This window comes from Chelon labrosus, assembly GCF_963514085.1.
Source record: "Chelon labrosus genome assembly, chromosome: 8".
Lineage (NCBI taxonomy): Eukaryota > Metazoa > Chordata > Actinopteri > Mugiliformes > Mugilidae > Chelon > Chelon labrosus.
In genome coordinates, this window is record NC_140358.1 from 4,446,356 (window position 1) to 4,469,950 (window position 23,595).

At 39.9% G+C, this 23,595-nt stretch overlaps 4 protein-coding genes across 4 annotated transcripts; 3 read left to right on the forward strand and 1 right to left on the reverse strand.

Moving 5' to 3' along the window:
* Positions 1-866: 866 nt before the first annotated feature.
* On the reverse strand, positions 867-6,764 carry LOC311491516 (alcohol dehydrogenase class-3-like). The gene is made up of 10 exons (XM_084549451.1): positions 6,697-6,764; positions 6,516-6,562; positions 6,156-6,257; positions 5,273-5,423; positions 5,077-5,164; positions 4,766-4,985; positions 3,817-4,077; positions 3,563-3,695; positions 3,077-3,215; positions 867-1,157 (listed from the first exon to the last, which is right to left on the reverse strand). Exons 2-10 carry the CDS (start codon positions 6,531-6,533, stop codon positions 1,130-1,132), a joined length of 1,140 nt encoding a protein of 379 aa, XP_084405577.1. The 5' UTR covers positions 6,534-6,562; positions 6,697-6,764; the 3' UTR covers positions 867-1,129.
* A 404-nt stretch (positions 6,765-7,168) lies between these two features.
* gar1 (GAR1 homolog, ribonucleoprotein) lies at positions 7,169-9,332 on the forward strand (the record flags this gene model as incomplete). Its single annotated transcript, XM_084550145.1, has 6 exons — positions 7,169-7,364; positions 7,966-8,120; positions 8,241-8,300; positions 8,388-8,502; positions 8,593-8,745; positions 8,841-9,332. 6 exons carry the CDS (start codon positions 7,169-7,171, stop codon positions 8,849-8,851), a joined length of 690 nt encoding a protein of 229 aa, XP_084406271.1. The 3' UTR covers positions 8,852-9,332.
* A 1,051-nt stretch (positions 9,333-10,383) lies between these two features.
* On the forward strand, positions 10,384-17,351 carry LOC311491407 (alcohol dehydrogenase class-3). Its single transcript, XM_084549311.1, has 9 exons — positions 10,384-10,440; positions 10,998-11,099; positions 14,433-14,574; positions 14,671-14,758; positions 14,908-15,127; positions 16,039-16,299; positions 16,428-16,563; positions 16,812-16,950; positions 17,133-17,351. The coding sequence occupies exons 1-9, from the start codon at positions 10,423-10,425 to the stop codon at positions 17,155-17,157; spliced, it is 1,131 nt and encodes a 376-aa protein (XP_084405437.1). The 5' UTR covers positions 10,384-10,422; the 3' UTR covers positions 17,158-17,351.
* An 810-nt stretch (positions 17,352-18,161) lies between these two features.
* LOC311491638 (eukaryotic translation initiation factor 4E-1A-like) lies at positions 18,162-23,363 on the forward strand. The gene is made up of 7 exons (XM_084549613.1): positions 18,162-18,218; positions 19,349-19,452; positions 19,742-19,837; positions 20,382-20,445; positions 21,603-21,716; positions 21,891-22,030; positions 22,285-23,363. The coding sequence occupies exons 1-7, from the start codon at positions 18,201-18,203 to the stop codon at positions 22,397-22,399; spliced, it is 651 nt and encodes a 216-aa protein (XP_084405739.1). The 5' UTR covers positions 18,162-18,200; the 3' UTR covers positions 22,400-23,363.
* Positions 23,364-23,595: the final 232 nt, after the last annotated feature.

The window sequence follows — 23,595 nt, forward strand, 5'->3', positions numbered from 1 at the left end:
CAGTTTTCCCATCGATGAGGCAGACATTCAGACACATGTACCCAAGACGGCCTTATAAATCTGTGAGCATGTCCAACATTTATAGATGACGGTGCCGAGTCGCATAACCACCTGTCAAAATTCATCTTCCTCTACCGTTTGATCTCCCCCTCTCATCTCCTTCTACTCCTCCATTATCTGCATTGTTCTTGCTTTCTATTTTTCAAAAACTTTCTTTACTCTGAGATTTTTTTTATTGGTAGTAGTTGCTGTATGTTTGGTGATTGATAGCATACAGGCAAAGGAAAAAAGAGCACCCATTTTCCATTTTAAATAAAGATGGAAATGCGGGATAACTGCCAAGGGTATTCATTTGATCTGAATGGAACTTCAATAAAACAAATTCCTTCGACAGCTATTTCAGTTCTACACTGAGAGGCATTCCCCAAACAACCTTTTGTCTTCTGTCCTGACAGCCCACAACTGTTATTCTAGCTCTTCTTGGTGACTCCCTTTTAAATCAATATATAATATTACCAAGGATGAAATCTGGTAAGTCTGACCACATGAAGCACATACTTCTCCATGGCTGATGGCAGATTCAGACATTTGTTTCCTGTATGTTTTTTCCCATCTTTTCAGAGGATATTTAATTCTAACTATTGCTGTATATTGATATCTGGACCAGAATGACAGCTCAGTGTAGCTGTCAAGTGTGAGAGATGTACAGAGAAATTGTCCCTATGTCACTACAGCTGCTGTATATTTATGAAGTACATCCTTAATCACTTCACATAAGAAGAGTGACTATTCTGTTTTTTTTTTTTATCAAGGCTGTGAGAATCAGGAACACAACATCAGAATTTAATGTTAATAAAAATACAGCATTGAAAGCAATGTTTTTTTTTAATCAGGTTACATGTTTTTATGGACAAAGGCTGGAGCTTTTACATGATGTAAGACTGCCATCTAGTGGCAAATGTGACTATTTCCTACAGAGTCAAGCAGAGAAAAGATTTGTTGATATATTTAAGAAAATGGATCAACATTTCACACAGAAATTGTGTGCTGTATACAAAACATAATAGAGTAACACGAAAATGTTGGTCCTTCATCTTATTTAGTAGCATTTTAAGGTGTACCCTCCTCTTCAGTGCAGAAGGATGACAGTACGGATGCTAAGAAAAAAAATAAAAACAAGAAATAAGATAATCCTGTAATTTATCCCACAAGACACATTGAATAATATAAACAATATAACTGAAATTATTTAAACAGTTAATTGAGTTACAGATCTTAAGCTAACATTCACTGCTTCCAGCTGCTGCTACAACTGTAAATATATAGTTGGCTTTAAAGTGCTGGTTGGGAAAAGATAAAACTTTGTGGATGTCACCTTGGACTGAAATCTTATAGAAAGGTCAATCTGTTAATCAGTTACTCAAGAAAATTATGTCCAGAGTATGCTATGGAATTGATAAGAGGCCATATGTAACAGAGAATAAACAAAATACATTTGCATTGCGCAATTATTCCTGGAATACATATAAGCAGCTTGTAAAAGCCCTGAATAATACATTTAAATTACACCATTTTCCACCTGAATGCATAATTCTCCAACCTGCCTATGATACCTATTCATTATAGCAGCTAACTCCCTGTAATAGAAGTCCAGCAGTCACTAACAGTTGTATGCCCCTGTGCCCTGGTTTATATTCTTTCTCAGTCTTTCATGTAAAATCATCAGCTATATCCTGTACTTGTACCACGTATGGTTCACCCAGATATATGTATGTATCTATCACAGATGCTTATCTTGTTCCTCTTGCTGCTCTCTTCTCTCTCTTTTCCTTCCTGTTGAAACAGATAAGTTCCTTCCCTTGCTTTCCTGCTTGCTCTGGGGGTTTCAGGCCGGGTGTTGCAAAGCATCTTAAGACAATTTCTACTGTTATTGACAGGACTAAAATTTAATAGAACTGAATTTTGTGGTGGTTTGTTGAAGTAGTGGTCTGAAGAGCAAGTTAAAGCTTCAGTTATTTTTATAATCACACTTTTTTTACCCGAACCACAAACCAAGTGTTTACCCTAAACCCTTTATCCCCAAATAGAATTTCAGTGCCATTAATGTGTGAACTGTCTGAACAGATTTCACAATGTCAGAAATAAAAATATTGCACACATACAGCGAGTAAAATAAGTACTGAACACCATCACCCTTGTCAGTGCACATTAATATCAGACTCCATTGCTGAAGAAAAAAAACATGTTGAAGCTTGTTTAAAGTTTGCTGTACAACATTTAGACAAGCTTGTGGAATACTGGCAGAATATAGTCTGGTCAGATGAGACCAAAATTGAACCCTCTGGATGCCATAATACACACCATGTTTGGCGGTCAAATGACACCGCACATCACCGCAAAAACATCATACCAGCAGTGAAGTTTGGAGGTGGGAACATCATGGTGTGGGGCTGTTTTTTCAGCACACGGCACTGGCAAACTTCATATAACTGAAGGAAGGATGAATGGAAAAATGTACCGAGACATTCTTGATAAAAATCTGCTGCCATCTACCAGGATGACGAAGATGAAACGAGGGTGGACATTTCAGCAAGACAATGATCCCAAACACACAGCCAAGGAAACTCTCACTTGGTTTTGGAGAAAGAAAATACAGATGCTAGAATGGCCCAGCCAATCACCTGTCTTAAATCCAATGGAAAATCTATGAAAAGATCAGAGTTCATAGAAGACGCGCGCATGATTTGAAGACTGGGCCAAAATCATTCCTGAGCAATGCATGCGACTAGTTTCTCCATACAGGAGGCATCTTGGAGCTGTTACTACCAACAAAGTATTAAATAATTTTAAGTGTGTTCAATACTTTCTCCCTATGTCATTCCATTTTGTAACATGATTTATGGACATCTAAGGTTTGATTTCTTTGCATGTGTGGGTTGTTACCGACATCTGGTGAAATCTTCATATCAGTAGCACTTTTTAGAAATGTAATTACTGAGAAAAATGGTAATGTGTTCAGTACTTACTTTACCCGCTGTATACAGTATGAAAAAAAAACATAGGAGCAAGAAATTACCTTGTACCACTTTTTAGGAGGTCGAAGGCCTGATTGATCTGATCCAGTTGGAGGTTGTGGGTGATAAACTCATCCAGCTTCAGCTTGTCGTTCATGTAGTCATCCACCAGTTTAGCGATGTCCTGCGCGTTCTTCCAGCCTTAAGAGGACGGTAACAAAACTTAGCTCTTACATACCACAAGATTAATGTGAGTGAAACCCTCTTCTGGATGTATGTTAGTTGTAAGTTTATGATCACTTGTTTTGTGCTTCTCTGAGAGTTCCATCAATTTTTTTCTGCTTCAGACTCATTACTTTTAATCATATGCCAAAATGTGGTTACAGACTACAATGATCATGCACTATTTTTGTTTAGCTAGCTTCAAGCTCCCATTACTTAACTGCCATTTCCCAATGAATGTACCCATTTCAGTCAGTTTCTCAATCATACCACATATCATAACATGCTGCTGGCACATGTTTGAGTGAACAAAAATGCCTGCAAACCTCCAAAATAGGTCCCCTTCAAGGTGCGTCCCATCAGTAACTTTTCAACCGGCACAGACATTGATTCTGTCTCTGTCCACCCAGCAATGACACAGGAGCCCCAGATATCTCTCGTGGATTCAAATGCGGCACTCTAGGATGACAGGACCAGTTATCTCAGTTAATTATCCTTTCAATATAAATTGGCAAATTCATATAGTCTGGTGTAAGGGAACTCCTGTGTCTAAAATTCTGAATGATGTTGAGACACCCACCATGACTTCTGGATTTCCAACACACTCCAGAGCGTAGTCCACCCCTCCATCGGTCATCTCCACCAGAACCTCTTGGATCGGCTTAGGATGGTCTGCAGGGTTGATGCAGTCAGTAGCCCCTAACAGTCTGGCTTTCTCAAACTTCTCTGAGTTGACGTCAACCCCGATGATCCTTTTTGCCATGGCAACCTTGCAGCCTATGATGGCAGCCAGTCCAACAGGTCCAAGCCCAAACACGGAGCACAAAGAATCTTTTTCAACCTGGATGCAGGAGTCATCCAAAAGTTATTTAACATGACTTCATCATTTTCACTGATAACTTTTACAGCATATGCTATACATTACAGCCACAACATTAAGACCAATGACAGGAAAAGTAAATAACATTGACCATCTTGTAACAATTCAATGTTCTGCTGGGAAACTTTTGGACCTGGCATTCATGTGGAAGGCCCATGTCCATTCCCTGATGAGTCACAACTGTTTTGGAGGCACAAGGGAGACCTACACAATATTAGGAAGATGGTCATAATGTTATGCCTGATTGGTGTATAGATTATGTGTTTATTGCGGCTTTCTATTTATCCATGTATTCTTTCTTTTTATTCTTATGTGAACTTGACCTTGAGTAATATTGTCAATTTGTATTTGAATCAGGCTCACATGCCACTGCTTGAGCCAATTCTCATCAGTCACTCAAGAATGCTATGTCATTTTTGTTATGCCAGTTCAATTCAGACAATTAATTAAGAATCAGACTTATTACTGAGTCACTTCATGTTTGTTAAAAACAAGCATTGATCAGGTCATCTTAATTTAATGGGCAGAAAACAAAAAGTTATGGATAGTTGGAATTACATTTGTTCCATTTGTATCCATCTAGTTCGGCTCGGAACAACCTGTGCTCCAGATCAGAGTTGGTGTGACCAGAAGATTTGAATCCACTTACCATGGCTGTATTAACAGCAGCTCCATAACCAGTGGAGAAGCTACAGCCAAGCAGGAAGACTTTGTCCAGCGGTGCATCAGATCTTATCTTTGTGAGAGAGGTGTCGGGAACCACAGTGTACTGGGAGAAAGAACTGATGCCAAGGAACTGGTACACCTGCTGCCCCTTGCAAGATATCCTGCTTGTTCCATCAGCTAATACACCCACTTGTGTGTTTGCCCTGAAGCCACAAGAGACAGTATACATTTAAACACCACCAAAATCAATGCAAATGTCTGTTTATGTGTCTAACCATAGGTTAATGCAATCACCAGTTCTTCCTGCATTGATTTGTTTTTGGGTTTTGATATCGTTCACATTCACCGCAGTTTGGCAGAAAAACAGGAATCACTTTGTCCCCTGAGAAAAAAAACAGCAAAATAATTCCGTCAGTTATGGGGAAAAAAAAGAGAGAAATGAGAATCAGAACCAAATGTCAGCTTGGTGGTTATGAGCTGTACAGTTTACCCGGAGAGAACTCGGTGACATCAGGGCCAATGCTCTCCACTATGCCTGCAGCCTCGTGGCCAAGCACCAAGGGGAAAGGTCTGAATCTCATCCCCTTTCCAGTCTCATACAGGTACCCCCAGTCTGTGTGGCACACGCCCGTGGCAACAATCTGTATGTAGACATAGGGTGCTGATTCAAGTCACAAGGTGGTTTCCTTAGAGATGGGTAGATATTCACCACAGAAGACAAACAGGAAGTGAAAAATATTCTAGACGTAAGAGCCACATGACATATCATTGTTTCCAAAAAAAGTAAAAAAAAAAAAAAAAAAAGTACCCTTCCTTCTGGAACCAAGCCAGTCTGCTCCAAGCAGACCACAAACACATCAGCACTGAGGACACAGTATTTTTACTGAGATACAACACTATGCACTAACACAGACTATAGTTAAATGTCATGAAATACCCGTACTGTGCAATATCTGTTTTACATCTCCAATGTTTCTAGCCTAACACTTGTATAAAACATATAGTAATACGAGTACTTGTACTTATTGTCTTAAGAGTTAATACAATTATCTCAAACTTAATCACAAACATTCAAAATCATCGCGTTCAGCAGCTTTCTGTAGATTATGAGCGTAGGGTAATCTGAAAAGTAGTTAGTAACGAGAGCTGTTGGACAAATGTGGAGGACTAAAATGTACGTTTGTGTATAGAATGTGAAGTAGGAGTATGAAGTTGCATAATATTGTGTACGTTGAGTGTAAGTTCCTGTATTGCACATCACGTTTTTTTTTATTTTTTACTTTGTTTCTAAACTATGTTCTAAACAGAACATATGCACACTGTTGTTTGTTTTGTTTTTTTCTTTGCAGACAAGTGTGGCATGTGCATTTAACCTTGATTCGGACTTCATGGGACTTTGGTGGGGCCACCTCAACTTCTTCAATAGACAGTGGCTTGCCAGCTTCCCAGGCAACAGCTGCCCTGCACCTAATCACCTGGTAGAGAAACAGGGAAATGAAACATGTGAAACAATGATGTTCTGTTGTGACCATGTCTGTTTTTGTTTCGGGTGTGGCCGAGCCTGGCAGATATTTACTGCAGTGACAGCCCTGAGAAAAACAATTTTCTACCATTTAACAGTAACTATTGCACACCATACTTAACCAGCAGTCAGAGCAGACGAACACTTAACATTTCCAGTTTGTGTTTTTATGAGACAAACGGTGAATATATCGTGGATAAACTTTTCTTACCTGACCTGCTGTTGACATTTTTGAATAATATCGCCGTAATAAAGAGCCTGTATTGGAACAAAATAGATTAGCGGAATATTTACATCTCAGTACATCACCAAATCACACAGAAAAACAGTGTCGTGTTTTATCAATACTGGAGTCTGTAGAATTAAGCATACACTGTACTGAACGTACTGACCCTTTCTCTTTATCAGTGTCTCAGTGAGCGGAGCAGCGGCGGCGCCTGCTCCTTTAAACACAGTTGGGGTATTCGCGACACTTCCCGACACGATGAAAACCTTTACGGCAGTCACTGATCACACGTGTTGTCATCGCATGGAAGTCGGTCGCTGTGAAAATAGCTGCTAGCCGATCAAAGTTGTGAGTTTTTTTGCTATAAATATGTATAGATAGAGTTGTAGATTGTGTATTTTTCTTATTTTAAAGGCGAATATTTAATGTGTTGGTTTGTGTTTGAAAATGTGGATGAATTTTGTAGTTTGAATGACTAACTTGAGCTAACATGCTAGCGATAACTCCTGTAGTGCTTCTGAAGACACGCTGTTGAATGCAGTGAATTCAGTTACCCGTGTTTAACTAATACTTTGTAATTCATTGACGTGTTTTAAGACGACTTTTCTGACTTCTCATTCACAGAAGATTCGAAGAAAATGTCGTACAGAGGAGGAGGAGGAGGTGGACGAGGCGGTGGAAGAGGTGGAGGTTTTAACCGTGGTGGTGGTGGAGGAGGATATGGCAGAGGCGGCGGAGGATTTGGTGGGGGCCGAGGTGGTGGATTCGGACGTGGTGGTGGAAGAGGCGGTTTTAACAGACAGCAAGACTATGGTCCTCCAGAATATGTTGTTGGTAAGCTCGTTAAATCACAAACTGATCTAATGTTGAAAAGGAGTTGCTGAAGCATACATTGGTGTTAGGGAACCATGTGATCGTGCCATAATATGCTTGAGTGATACAGTGACGACACTTGAAGTTCTTTTAATATGGCAGTGTTGGGCTTTAATGATGTGATCTGTTTCAAATTTGAAGTCCAAGGAGAAGCCACAGGAAACAAAAAACTGCATTGCTTTCAAAGCACCAATATTTCAGACATGTTACTGAATCATATAGAAGTACCTGATATTCAAACAAGATAAATGTAACCGTACTTAACTATTTTTAAAGTTCACACATTCAGCTTTACAATCATTGATCCGTCTGGGGTATTCTGAACAATTAGCTAGTTGTAAAAAAAAACAAACAAAAAACATCAATCTATCCCACTTGATGTGAATGTACCATAAGCGCTTTAAATTCTGCATGAGAAATGGGCTGCAGTGCCTATACAGTAATCGTTTTTTATTATAAGAAACTATGTTATGATATTATGTATTTTAAAGCTTCTTGCAGATATTTTCTGCATGTTCTTCAAAAATTAACTTTGTTATTCCAATGTCTTTCCACTCTGCAGCAGTGGGAGAGTTCATGCATCCATGCGAAGATGACATTGTGTGCAAGTGTACAACAGAGGAAAACAAAGTTCCCTACTTCAATGCCCCAGTGTACCTGGAAAACAAGGAGCAGATCGGGAAAGTGGATGAAATATTCGGCCAGCTGCGAGACTTTGTATCCTTTCTGTTGTTCTTAAATCTGAACCTCGGAGATGAAATGTTGTAGGGACCTCTTGTGATCAAGTAACAGTATTGTCATCTAGAAGTGTGTTGGTTCCTTAACATATACTTTCAGTATTTTTCAGTCAAACTTTCTGAAAATATGAAGGCATCTTCATTCAAGAAATTACAGAAGGTATAAATATCTGGCAGACATGTTTTAACTGCTGACTTTGGTTACCTCTGCATGCTAAAACTGATGTATTTATATATTGTCTTTTAGTTTTATATAGATCCAATGAAGCTCCTCCCACTGCAAAGATTCCTCCCTCGGCCGCCAGGAGAGAAAGGGCCACCGAGAGGAGGCAGAGGAGGAGGAAGAGGTGGTGGGCGTGGAGGTAAGGGATTAGTCTCTCGTTTTGAGTATTTATTTGGTGATGGTGTAAAGAGCTTGTGATAGAGATTTGATTAATTGTTTTTTGTTCTAGGTGGTTTTCGAGGAGGACGCGGTGGAGGATTTGGAGGAGGACGTGGTGGAGGATTTGGAGGAGGACGCGGTGGAGGATTTGGAGGAGGACGCGGTGGAGGAGGAGGCTTTAGAGGAAGAGGAGGAGGAGGTAGTGGTGGACGTGGATTCAGAGGTTGGTCCATTTACTGTAGTAAATATCTACTTAGTAATGAAGTTGTGACACACTGTATGCTATAATTCCTGCTTTTTTTTTTTTGGTACTTATAGGTGGTAGATGATCTGACTCTGAGAGTCTGCCGTGATCTCATCCTCGTCTTCACCTGCTCCAGCTAAAAGGCTGCAATCTGCGTCAGATTGGATTCATACGGACCTTACCTCTGTTTATAGAACTTGAGTGGATTTTCTCTTTTGTTTTTGTACCAGTTTTTGATGAGCGATGGGTCTTCATGATTTTTATTTAAAAGGTTCATATGTATGCTTGTGTGTAACATAGGGGGGACCTTTTCAGCCTGTTTATGAAGGTTATTGGATCCCTTTGTGAACAGGCATGTCGTTATATCTTGTGCTGATTTGTAAAAATGTTTGAAGATTTCAGGAAACACGATACAAATATGCTTCCGTCGTCACATACAAGAATTGTGTGGGGTATCAGACTTCATTCAATGTTAGCTGAAAACATTTTAATATACAATTTGTAATCTCTTTAGCCAAATATTGTTGCATTTTTGTTAAAGACCTTGATTAAAAGGTGCTTTGGAACTGTCTGTTTATTTTAAGAATGCAAAGTATCCTGAATAGAAATCACAATTGTACACAGTGCTCTATTTACAGAGCCTTTGACACTAAGGTGTAAACCTTTAAAATGTAACTTTAAGAAGTGGACGTATGATGAGTTTATAACATCAGACCCAGTGTAGAAGTCAGCTGTGTTTAAAAACGTATGTCCCCCTTGACATATGTGATCCTCTTTGATACAGTACCTGCCAATAGAGGTAGTATACTTGAACACCACAATAAAACTAGATTTTTCAGTCACATTTCATAGAAGTAATAATAAATGTACTTTTATGTGGAAAGGGCAAGCATGCCCATGGCCTTATAAGCTAGTATTTCATTATTTGGCTAGGATATGTGTTTTGCATAATTGTGCATGAGTTTCTAGCATTGGCTTGCTGACATGTTGGACCACTCTTAATATCTTGGAGCTGCACATTTGAACAGTTAAGAGAACAGCGGACCCTAGATGTTAGATTCAGAGAAATAAAATAAGACATGTTGCATTGAGTAACACCTAATCTGGAACCACTGAGTCAAAGTTTATGGATTTTTAAGTAATTTGGAAAATGACTGCAAGGTCACACTCTTATGAGCGATTTGAGTATATCCCGTGTATTAATTGTAGTTATAAAGATGATAAATGTTTTTTTTTTTAAAAGTCAACAATATTGTGTAATGAGAAATATGTGCGTGAACGTAGATTTTGGATATTTCAGTAAGGGAGAAGGTACATGTCCGATTTTACGACTTTTAAATGAGGGGTAATTAAACACACGTTGTTCCCACCTATGCCACTATGGCTATACACACCATAGGCAAATCAATCAACTTCTTTTCATATTTTAATGACAGTTATCATTTATATTTAGGGTTTAAATGCTTTGGTATCTGACTTTTAGTATTCTTTAATCCACTGAAAAGGTATTTTTGAAACATTTATTGTTCAAATAACTGTTTCCTCCGCCGCGCCTACGTCATACGAGCACTGAGCGTTCTCGTCTCTGATTGGCCCAGAGGTTAACTCCTTTACGGCCGCTTTTGACCCGTCCTCTCTCTTGCTGAAAGAAGCGACATGGAGACAGCTGGCAAAGTAAGTAAATTTCCCAAACATAAAATGTGCAAGTCTTATTTAAAATGCACTCATTCTAAATGCAAGCGTCATTAAGGCGCCATGAAATACATTTGTAGCGTAAATAGGCATGGCTCTGTCAGCTAACGTGAAACAATGAATGTGCGTTTCATGAACTGCTTCAAAGAATCACTGTTCCATTACTGAATAGGGATCTTTGGTCAGTCGGCTGTAACCGGTATGTGCAAGCTGTCGCAGGATATAGTTGGCATGTTTTCAAACTAATCTAATAAAGCATCAAAAGACGCGTTTTTCCATATCTTACACACATTGCACCCATTTAGCATTAGAACAACGATGCTGTAAAAGCAATGCAAGCTAACTGGTGTTAAAGCTGAATATTACTCGACAAAGAATCTACTGGAAGTCTTACATAATTTAAATCCTGGATAGAGGTCAAAGGTTTGCTACACTGTGCAACTAATTGTTAGATCCCCTTGAGCTGTAGCCAACCCAATGCTGCAGCCTGCAGTTATTAATTTAATTGTTTAAGTAATGTGCTTTTCTTTGACTTTCAGGTCATCAAGTGCAAGGCAGCTGTTGCCTGGGAACCTGGCAAGCCTCTTTCCATTGAAGAGGTGGAGGTGGCCCCACCGAAGGCCCATGAAGTTCGCATTAAGGTGCATTTTAAGCCCGACTTAAACGCGTATGCCTAAACTTTCAGAGGAACGGCTTAGTGAGGAGTTTCTTTTTAAATGGTATTTAAAAGTTTTGGTATTCTTTTCATGGTCACATTTTCTTGAGAAGGCAACAATGGCTCTCAAATTCCCCTTTGAACAAACACAATTCTTCCAACCATAACCCTGTGTTTTATCCTTTAAAGCATGCATCTAACATTGGTCATTATATTGTTTCACAGCCAAAGGGACTTACAGTTTTAATTTGTGTATAAAAAATGAAAAATGAAACCATTGCATTGAATGAGGCATTACAATGGTGACTATGGCCAGACCGACATTCCCCAGTCCACAGTTTTTTTTGTGGTGGAAAAGTTGTTCTGGGCTCACTCCATCGCGAACTGGTTATGCCCCGGCAAAGATCTACTGGTCCAACTGAATAATTTGGGGGGGGGGGCTTTATATGGTGATAGACTAGGATAGGATAGGACTATCCAATTGTGTGAAGAGATATTTGTCACCAGGATACCTCTGTGACTATGTTCCTGGGGGAAAATGTTACTGCTAATGTGATTGCTATAAATAAATTTCTGTAAATAAATGCAGAATACCAAATCACCTCACATGATAGCTGATGGGATTGCTGCTAATGCAAAGCAAATGCAATTTCCAACCCCTGCAGCTTCATCTTTAAAGCATTCAACTGACAAAACATGAGTGGACTTCTATTATGAAGTAGTTACACAAATTGAAATTTGTTTGCCAGTGAGGAGTCACCGCTGGCCTTTCTCAAAAACGCAACAAGACAATGTTCATTTTCTGACAGGATTAAATATTGCAGGGAGTAATGAACTAATACAAATCTTGATTTGTGTAGCACTTTTCAAATCAACATTACAAAGTGCTTCACAGAAACATTAAAAAACAAATTTGTAATTTGAAAACGGGCACATAAAACAAAGTTAGAACAGTTAAAAGAAAAGCACAACACCATACAGTTAAGAACATAATTAAAACTCAAGTCAGACCAAGAAAGGCTCTACGATGAAAGTCTGTTTTAAGTAGCGATTTAAGAAAGATGACAGTCAGCTGGCCTGATTTCCTGAGGCAGATCATTCCACAGCCGTATAGCCCTGACTGCGAACGCCCTGTCACCTTTTGTTTTCAGCCAGGCCCCTGGAACAGACAGTGGACCTCTGCCCGAGGATCTCGATGTATGTGCTGGCCTGTATGGTGCTAAAAGGTCAGCGATGTAGTCAGTTGCACAGCCATGAAGAGCTTTAAAAGTAATCAATAAGACCTTAAAATCGATTCTGGCAGCTGAGTTTCGGAATGTCTGGTGTTGTGAAATTGCTTTAGAGCTCAGACGGGTAAAAAAGCTGTTATAGTAATCCAGACGTGATGATATAAATGTAAAATGTAAAATAGTCTCTGTGTCTTTAAAAGATAAAAAGGGCCAGATCTTGGAAGTGTTGCTCAGATGGTAAAAACAGTTTGAACTGTCTTTGTAATATGGGCTCATAACTCAAGGAGGGCCCAACAGAATTTGTGACCTTATATAAAAACGTTGGAGGTATCACATCAAGAGGGTTGGACGTCACAATATGTGATAGCGTTTCTAAAGGTTCAGTAATAGTAATGCGGTAAAACCGATTAAAAGTGTGAGGCTGTGGATGTGTGATCTCTGGGTATGTAGGGTTTGGAACGATAGAACTTCGTATGGCATTCACCTCATCCGTAAAATAAGATAAAACAATTTCACAGTCTGCGTCACTTTTGGCTGGGGCACTTGGAGGGGTAGGGTTTACCAGCAGGTCAACTGATTTAAATAAAACCTGTGGGTTGTGATGGTGGGCTGAGATTAAATTGGAGAAATAAGCTGATCTCGCTTATTTAACTGTTTTATTGAATTTCAAGTATGCATCCTTCATGAGATTAAAATGAACAACCAGACCAGAAATCTTCCACCTGCGCTCTGCTTTTCTGCATTCTCTTTGTGACTGAGGATTTGTTCAGTTATCCAGGGCTGCTTTTTGACTGATGACATGGATCTAACCTTCAGTGGTGCAGTAGGGTTTAGAGCAGAAAGACAGACAGAGTTGAACTTATTAGTTAGGTCATTTGTGTTGGAGTGATTGGAAGAATTGAGGTAAAGGCTGTCAAAGAGAGTGCTGGATTGAGGATTGAGGAAGCGAGAACTAAAACCGCCGCATGAGACGGAGCTGATGGCTGGTAGATCGCAGTTAAAGACTATACATCTGTGGTCAGATAGAATTAAACCGATCAGGTCTGTGATGGTTGTCTTCACACCCAGAGAAAACACTAGGTCCGGGGTGTGCCCATGCTTGTGTGTCTGACCACACACTCTTGACTGGTCTATGATTGATAGTTACTGGGATGTCAGAAACAGGAGGGTCCAGAGATATAGGACCTTGTGTGGCCAGGGGTGGGGCTACTGAGCGGTGTGCCCGGTGCAATGACCAGCAGGTGTGCAGAGGTAATTAGTCCATGTTTAATTAGTCACTAATGAAACATGAGCAGTCACAGTTAGCTGTTAGATGAAGAGCTGCAGGCAACAGGCTACCCACTTCCAACTTCTTATAGGCGGTTTAGACTACTACAGCGCAGAGCATACGCAGACCCTGCACAGACCCTAGCACCGTAGCTGACATGCACCTCCCCAGAAATGTTAACTACATGCCGCAGTGACGCAGACCGCAAGAGCTGTGATTGGTCCGCTTGGTGGTAGCGTGTTTCCGCTTTAGTATTTCCGGCTGCTTCTCCATCTCCGCAATTTCTAATTGATTGTTTTGGATCAATAAAGGTGGACTACATCAAGGAAAGGTTAACTGAGGATGTTTGGAGATACAAATATTTGTATGACTCGGCGAAACTTTCAGCCATTGTTGAAAGTTAAGCAGGCATAAGAAACAAAAATTAACCTGACTGGCAAAAAAGACACAGCACCGACTAGCATTTGGTTGGGGTAGGCTGCGTGCATAAGTTACGGAGTCTAGGTCCCGCAGCCTTTAGTGAGGCAGTCAACTTCCTTCACTGTGCCCTGCTGCTTGCAGACTTCATGGAATAATGGAAAAAATACATTTTATTTTTTAAAACCACAATAGTTCATTTTGCACCTTCCAGGTTTCTGCGACCTTTAGTATTAAACTTAATTTGCTGTTAGTACTATTGATCACAAGTGTTGCCAGATCGCTCAGGTGCACACTGCTCGAGACTGATGCTTTAAACGTGTTTGGAAAGAATATTCCACTCGTGTGTGTTTGTGTGTGTGTGTAGCAGCCCTGTCTGAACTTGAAATGACACTGTGCCTTTCAGCTGTTTGCTACAGGAGTGTGTCATACGGATGCCTACACTCTGAGTGGCAGTGACCCTGAGGGACTTTTCCCTGTCATCTTGGGACACGAGGGTGCAGGAACAGTCGAGAGCGTTGGTGAGGGAGTCACTAAATTCCGTCCAGGTACGCAGCAGCCAAACAAAACATTGAAACTTTACTTTCTAATACGAATAAGTATTCCTTTTCTGTTTTTTAATTATTCTGTTATTTTTCTTTAAGGTGATACCGTCGTCCCGTTGTATGTGCCGCAGTGCGGTGAATGCAAGTTCTGCAAGAATCCCAAGACCAACCTTTGCCAGAAAATTAGGTAACGTGTGCAGACTAATTTATGCAACCTTGAATTTTAAAAAGGGACCCCAAGCCAGGGCAACTGAATTAAAGCTCTTTAATCATCAACAATTAAGTTTCCTCACTTATTCATGATGCTAAATTATTCCCTGTGCTTCTACCCTGCAGAGTGACCCAGGGTCAGGGCCTGCTCCCTGACAAGACCTCACGCTTTACTTGCAAGGGAAAGCCAGTGTTTCACTTCATGGGGACCAGCACCTTCTCTGAGTACACTGTAGTGGCTGACATCTCTCTGGCCAAGGTTAATGAGAAGGCTCCTCTGGATAAAGTGTGCCTTCTTGGATGTGGCATTTCTACAGGTTATGGCGCTGCTGTTAACACGGCCAAGGTGAGTCTTCACAGGCTGCTGGCAAAGTGACTTTGACTACTTTCTTGACAAAAATATGTTCGAAATTATTTTACTATTTCTTGTTTGTAGGTCAGTCACCTAAAGTTAACAGAAAAGATACCGATGTTGTTACTGTCTTAATTTACAGGACATTTCTTCTGCCCCATTAAAATAACTAGCATTAGAAATTCCAGAGAGGAGATAATATGGGGATATATGTGTTTACATGTCCCAAAACATGAAGCAAAATAGAACTTCTTTTACCTGCACAAAGTGGTTTTGCCTTCTCTGGAGCGACAGACATAGAAAGTATTTTTTTTTTTTTTCCTGTTCTGCGTTTATTGACAACACTGAAATGTCCAAGAAAATGTCCAGTACTGACCCATGTTTTCAAGAGCACCGACTACAAAGATTCCAGCTTTGTTCATCTTTTGAAACACCTTTTTGAACTTCAGTTTGACAACACTTCAATTTGTACATTGTTATTCTTCGTCACCAGGGATGTACGGTCAGGGGAGGCAGGTGAGGTAGCCGATGAGCCGATGAGACAATATTACTATATATAATATATTTGATTAAGGAGACAATTTGGTTTTAAATTCAAATATGTCCATTTGCGTTGTTTTTCTCACTGGGAACTCATATTGAATGAGTATGAATGAACTGTGGAACTGCAACGGTAATCGCACGCGCTCTCTCTTATTCTCTTAACTGCTATAGATTTGACATTATCCTTTTGGCCACATATGTTCCTTATACCTATATGTGTGTAAATAATGCTCATGTGAGATATGAAACGTAACTAGTTAGTGTGAAAGCCAATTGATTGGCAAATTTAAGCTATTCCAATTGGGTTCATAATTGTAAATCTGTGCCTCACTGCACGTCCCTGTTCCTCACATCTCACTCAGGTTGAGCCTGGCTCCACATGTGCTGTGTTCGGCCTTGGGGCAGTGGGCTTGGCTGTTATCATGGGCTGCAAGGTTGCCGGGGCAACCAGGATCATCGGTGTGGACATCAACCCTGCCAAGTTTGAGAAAGCCAAAGAGTTTGGAGCCACTGAGTGTGTGAACCCGAAGGACCACAGCAAGCCCATCCAGGAGGTCCTGGTGGAGATGACTGACGGCGGTGTGGACTATTCATTTGAGTGCATTGGGAATGTGCAAATCATGGTGAGACTGTGTTCACATTTTATCACGCCAAAGGGCAGCAGTTTATATTGATTCAGAACAGTGTGTAAAGTCGTATTAAAAAGTTGGCATTGCTTAAAGTCAGTGACATGACCAGCCTATTATTTCAGAGAGCTGCTCTGGAGGCTTGCCACAAAGGCTGGGGTGAAAGTGTCATCATCGGTGTAGCCGGAGCTGGACAGGAGATCTCCACCAGACCTTTCCAGCTGGTGACCGGCCGAGTGTGGAGAGGCACAGCCTTTGGAGGCGAGTTACTGCATTAGAAGGACTTAATACTATCTGGCTGCAGTTTCCACTTTCTTTTGCATATTTTAATCTGAGCACAAACTTTTCTTTTTAGTAAGTGGACTCAAAGACTGTCCATTGTTTTTAACCCTTTAAAATACTGAGGTTTTGTATCATTTCTGTTTAAGCAGCAATTTATTCTTCATTTTTTTAGTCAGCCTTTTTTAAATGAAAATTGCAATTGGTAAACGAGTTTTGATCTCCATCAGGTTGGAAGAGTGTGGAGAGCGTCCCTAAACTTGTGGAAGACTACATGAACAAGAAGCTGAAGGTGGACGAGTTTGTGACTCACACCCTGCCGTTTGAGAAGATCAATGAGGGATTTGACCTCATGCATGCCGGAGAGAGGTGCAAACTGTTTATTTAAGCATGTTACATGTATTGTTCTAAGAAAAGCTTAATTACTGTAATGTTTTTTGAACTTCAGTTTGACAAATATTTTCTCGTTTTTCTTATTTAGTTACTGTACTGTAAGGCTGTACTTTCAAAGATTAACGTATTTTCTTTTTTTTTTCCACCTCTCATTGCAGTATCCGCACAGTCCTGACTTTCTGAAGTGCCTAAGCTGACGTCCTTCACATCCGGCCTTTAAACAATCTCCTTCTGTAATTGCAGCACTTATTTCTCTGCACTTATGCTGAATACATAACTTTCAGTGTTAGACATTTTTTACTAACAGCAGGATATCTGTTTGAAACTGACTTAACTGTGTCATTAAATAATGTTTGAATCAAGTCTCTGCAGTGGTATTTGTTGACATTAAATTTGCATGTCAGGCATTTGGCTGCTGCTCTTAGTAAGAACAGCCGACAGCTATTTAGTCACTCTCTGAGGAGTTGATACCATGAAACCAAACATTTAATCATTACTCCACGGTGCCACATCCATACTAACTGCTTATATTATATGACACAATTTACCCAGGAAGCACACGTCAGAAAATACATTTCACAGTGAAATCCACTGAGAACGCTGTTTGCATCATGCAGCAATTTATAAACCGTTTCCTGCATGTGGCGGTGTTTATATTTTGCACAAATCCACAGCTAGAGTTTGCGTTAGGCTTTTTTTTTCATCCTTCTTGTTTAGGTGCTATTGAATATAGTTCTGTAGAAGATATGAAGCTTATGTTAATCGACAGATCATGGGTATGTTCACCTTTTAGACAGTGATATTCACATGTACAGCAACACACCTACATCACAATTAACTGTATTTCTCAAGAGCTGGGATAATCCTGACAATTCATGTTCTGTATGCGTTTTGGTATTATTTTGACCATAAAACACCATACTAATTTAGTTCAGAAATACTTTGCAAACAACAGAAATTTTGAAATGATGTACACTTCATTCAATTATGTGTATACTTCAATTATTGCCACTCAAGATTTATTTAAATATATTTTTTTGAATGATTTAGCTATGATTCACAATATCAATAGCTGAAGGGATAAGAGTGCGCCCCCCCCCCCCCCCCCACCCTAGTTCAGCCGTTGACTGTATACCTTTTGTCTGCGCATGCGTATTCGTAACGGACCAGATGCTCCAATCAGCTATTTTAACAGACGCCAAAAAACTGAATGTGATTTCCAGAAGATGGCGACCGCTCTAGTGGTGAGTTACCTGCACACACTGAACGCTAAATCACTTAAACTGGGGTTTCACCATTTAAAAAAACACCTTTATTCAGTGTTCAACGCGTAAATGGTAACATTTAAGTTGATAGTTTTGACTTGGCAACAGAGACCCTCGTTAATTCAGTCAACTTTGTGTTGTCACCTCTGACAGGTAAAAGGACTCGCTAGCCAAACATCGATTTAGTCTCGTAGGTTTTCTATTCTGACGTTAGCGTTCATTAGACAGTTTTACGTGTTGTTTACGTGGAGCAAACATGCCTGGTTGGGGCGGTGTGGACTCGGTAAATACCTCAGTCGGTATCCTGAGATGAACTCTGGTGCTGGGATGAATGAGAGGAGTGGAGGACGCCTGGTGTGTGTCAGTGTTGGTTAATATCACATCACATCACAGCATTGTCAGCTGTGCAGTCTGAAACCGCGAACCTGCAACCGTAAACTGTACCTTTGAGAAGAGGTCTGCAAGTTCTCAACAAGTCCACGGGTTAAAGTCATTTCAGGTTGAAGTTAATTCACTTTGAATCCTCGTCGTCATGCTTGTTGTGTTTTGTTTTTTTTTTTGTTGTTTTTTTTTTGTCTTGCAAATATACAAGAAGCAGTTTTTTCGTAAAGGTCATACTGTTTAGTTTTTTGTAACAAAGCTCTGTGTGCTACATCTCGCACGATAAACAGTATACCTCATGAAAAAAATTACTGAAAAGAAGTGAGACTTGCATGGATCTGTCTATGCTACTTGATCCTCAGTAGGTCCTCACAAATGTGCAGGCTTTCGATTTACATATTTCCACAGAATTCAAAAACTGACAAATTTGCTAATTGTGCCATGAATTACAAAAGTATTTTTTGTCTCTCTCATTTGATTACCATTGCATTTTTTATTTTTTTTTACCCCAAAAATCAGGTGGTCCACCAGCAGGTCGTGTCCTTCGCCTTTCTGAAATTTCTTAACTCTCACACACGCAGACTGAAAACACTCATGCTAACACAGGTTTATTGGAATTGAGTACAAATGGTATAAATGTGACTTCATTACAGATGCTACATGAGAAATATGATCATGTAAAAAAGGTATTTGGTTATGTAATGTGCATTTGTACTTTCTTTTTCTAGGTGTCAACTTCAGTTTCTGCTAATGCTGAAAAGAAAAAATGTGAGACAGCTATTCAAAAGGTTGTGAGTCCTGAAGCATACATCAAACATCCATTGCAAAACAAGTAAGCTTCTATTCCCTTCTCATCCCCCTTTCTCAGGTGATGAGGTGTTTCATACCAGAATCTTACCAGATTCAAATATTGCCAGTGTACCTATCAACAAACTACTAAAAATCTGCTGCTAATAAGACATTATTCTTTGGTTGTAGAAACACTATAATCCCATTTGAGTGCATATTGCTGTAATCAGTTAAGATACTTAAAGTGGGTAGGATTTGCATGACCTATACCTATAGCTGTAGTTTGTAGTAAATTATCTGTTTTTTGTTTGTTTGTTTTTATTTATTTACAGGTGGGCTCTCTGGTTTTTCAAGAATGACAAGAGCAAAACATGGCAAGCCAACCTTCGTCTCATCTCCAAGTTTGATACTGTGGAAGACTTCTGGGCGTAAGTGCATTATTGCTTTATGGTTTACATTCAGGGCTGTAGAATCACACATCAGGCATGGTTGTAATTGTATTAGCTGCTAAATAATTTCAGCTTTTTGGTAGATTAAAGTGCAATTTCCGTCCTAATATTGTGTAGATCTCCCTTGTGCCTCCAAAACAGTTGCGACTCATCAGAGAATGGACATGGACCTACTGAGGGTGTCCTGTGGTGTCTGGCAACAGAATGTTGTTAGTGGGGGCCTTTGGGTCCTATGGGTTGAGAGGAGGGGCCTCTGTGGATCATCCCACAGATACTTGATCAGTTTGGGATAGCATTAGCTTGAGGGAGTTTTTGCTGAGTTCTTGTGTTATTGAGGCCTCAACAACAACAACTCCCAGGCACAGATGATCAGTCAAGAATTGAATAATACTCACTTGAAATGTCCAAATGCTGGTTTGTCTGTCTCTGTTGTGGTGCTTGAGCACAGCGTATGTTGGCACCAAGACAAAAGGCTTGGTGACACATGAAGTTACATGCTAAAAATGTCTTCTTTTCTTCACAGATTATACAATCACATCCAGTTATCAAGTAACTTGATGTCTGGCTGTGACTACTCGCTGTTTAAGGTCAGATTGCTTTTATTACTGTCTTTCACAGTTTAATCTGTTCATTTTCTTTCACTGCTAGAGGATAATCACCTTTATTGTATTTGTACTGCTTGCTAAAATTAAGAAGGGACACGAGTATTAAACACAATCATGTGGCTTGATGTTTTGAGATTTGCAAATATATGATCTCCATCATCTGTGATAGATTAGGTGGATGCAATCAAAACCGTTTATTCCAGGTACCAGCAGTAAGGCAGGTTATACTTCACTGTACTTCACTTTATCTTCTTTGGTCACAAAGAGCGTATGAGGAAAGAGACTGTTATATGAATATTAATCAAGAGTGAAACTGGACCCCATCTGTCAAATAATGTCAAGCAGAAACAGAAAGGAGAGGTGGCATATTTGAGAGTGTTGGGGGGGGGGGGAGTTGTGGTTAACAATGCGGTTGCTGCTTCAATTTTACTTATTATTTATGAGGTGCTGAAACACTTCAGTGCAGGCTGGCAAATGGCGTAATCCTTGTGCAATCACTTGTTTAGTTGAGGTTTTGAAGACAAATGTCACATCCAGGCTGCTGTGTCAAAAAAAAAAACTAAAGGAAAAGGCACACCTATTCTGTTAGCTCCAAAAGCTGAAATCCCACCACAGCTTGTTTGAACCTCTCCGTAAGGGCCCGTTCAGACCTTGCATTAAGATCCGATCTGGGCTATCTGATCGCAAGTGGCCAGCTTTCCGTATGTGTGTTCAGACCTGACATTAACATGCATCTCCAGACCCGATCTCGGTTTTGTGTTCTGGATGCCAGTAAACCCTGACATAACCTGGGGCGCAGTGGCATATTTTAACAGCTGATGTCTCTAATGAATCACTATAGCCAGGGCACGTTGCGTTCACACTACCAACAGAATGCGGACACTTGCAACCCAGATCGCCTCAAAATGTGGCTCATAGCTCTCAGATGCGATGTGTCCTGGGGGTGTTCACGCCTGTCTTTTATGTGATCTGATTGCCCAGATCGGATCTTAATGCAGGGTCTGATCAGGCCCTAAGTGACCATGCTTACATTAAAAGCGCACTATGTTGGTGTTCATCTGGGGCATCTTTTTACTTTATGCATCTCTCTATGTGTATGTATAGCTATAAGTATTTATGGGGCTTGTATTTGAAAACAGGATGGGATTGAGCCCATGTGGGAGGACGACAGGAACCGACGAGGCGGCCGCTGGCTGATCACTCTGTCCAAGCAGCAGCGTAAAGCCGATCTGGACCGGTTCTGGTTGGAGACGGTAAGCCTATACGATTATTTTACATGGAAGATATCAGGAAAAAACATTTTGACATGTTAGAATTGGAAAGCACAGGGTGTAAATCATAAAAGATAATCATGAGATACTAACTACATTTGAAAAGTGGTTGTTCCCCAATAACACGGAATTTGGATATGTCTGATTTTCCTGCAGCTCTTGTGTCTTGTGGGAGAAGCATTCGACGACCACAGCGACGATGTTTGTGGAGCCGTCATTAATGTCCGAGCCAAAGGAGATAAAATCGCTATATGGACCACAGACTATGAAAACAAAGAGGCCATCACACACATAGGGTGAGCTGAAGATGCTACATTTTTGTCAAAAGGTCACCAGTTTAAGTGATAGAATGATTATATTTTCATGCATATAAAATGTTACACTGTTTTGTAATTATTTGAATATTGTTACTCGATATTGTAGGAATTGCAGGAAGCCGTAACGGCAGTAACTTAATAACCAGACCAATAATTTATTGCCACCATTTATTAAGACTATAATGTTTTTTTTTTCTGTGTTTGCTAGTATGACATTAATGTTGTTCTTTTAGGCGCGTGTATAAAGAGAGATTAGGCGTACCACCAAAAGTGATCATCGGTTACCAGTCGCATGCAGACACGGCCACAAAGAGCGGCTCCACAACCAAGAACAAGTTTGTTGCCTGAGGACTCGTCAACCAAGATTGTCTGTCTGCTGGCAACATAGATTTTCTGTCAGTTTCAATGAATGTAATTTATAAGTTTGTTCACCAAAAAGAAAAATCGTTTGAATTGAAGATAAAGTTTTTGTTTGTCTGTTTGTTGCCACTTTACAAAGTGTTTCTTTATGGTAAGAGTATGTGCCATCACACTTGTTTAGAAACTTGAGGTTTTGTGTTGGTGAGTTGAAGATGGCAACTTTTCATTTTCAAATGCAGCTACATGTTTTGGGGAAAATGTAATTTATCCGGTGCGTACTGTATTTCTGATTTCTTTAAATACTTGACATTAAAAGCAAAGCACTCTAGTTTAAACTGTAGCTGGAGATGAACAACACTTAAAACAGACCAAAAACTTTAATTCAGGCTGTTTACATAGAAATTTCAGCAGCCATTTTTGTGTAGTCTGATACATTAAAAAGTGACTTTATTAGAGATGTCTGAGTTTAATGCACTGTTTCACAGCTTGTGCATTATGGAAAGTATGTTTATTTTGAAGAATGGATCTATTTGAACATTTGTGGTGCTTCACATGAATGTTTAAAATATTTGCCACTAATTATGAACATTCACACCAAAAAATGTAGAAAGAATCCAGTTTTATAAACTGATGCAGCCTACAAACGCTAGGTATTCAAACCCGAGGGAGCTGATGGTATTATCCAGATGAACATTGAGAATTTTGAGTTGTAAAGCACATACATATTAATTTATTTTACCACAGCGAGCCTGTTTTCCAAATGTACTTAACTGAGAGTTCTTATTTTTTTCTTGTTTCTCCTAAGCCTTTTTTTTTTTTTGTAAACTGAAATGTGCCTTGAATGTAACACCGTGTCTGATTTACAAGATTCTGAAATGTACAAAAAAAGCAATGTAAATAAAGGTCTACAGTGAAGTGGTGATCCCAGCAAAAGTTTATTTTCAATATATCAAAGAGTATTTTAAGAGTCTTAAAATAAAAAAACGCTTTAATGATATCTGAAGAAGCCCTGTGATAGACTGGAGACCTGTCCAGGGTGTACCCTGCGTCTCGCCCAATGACAGCTGGGATAGGCTCCAGCCCCCTGGTGACCCTTCACAGGACAAGTGGTTACAGAAGCAGAAGAACAAGATATCTGAGAATTATTTGTGTTTGCAGGTGATTATATGAAATTTCGATTATAG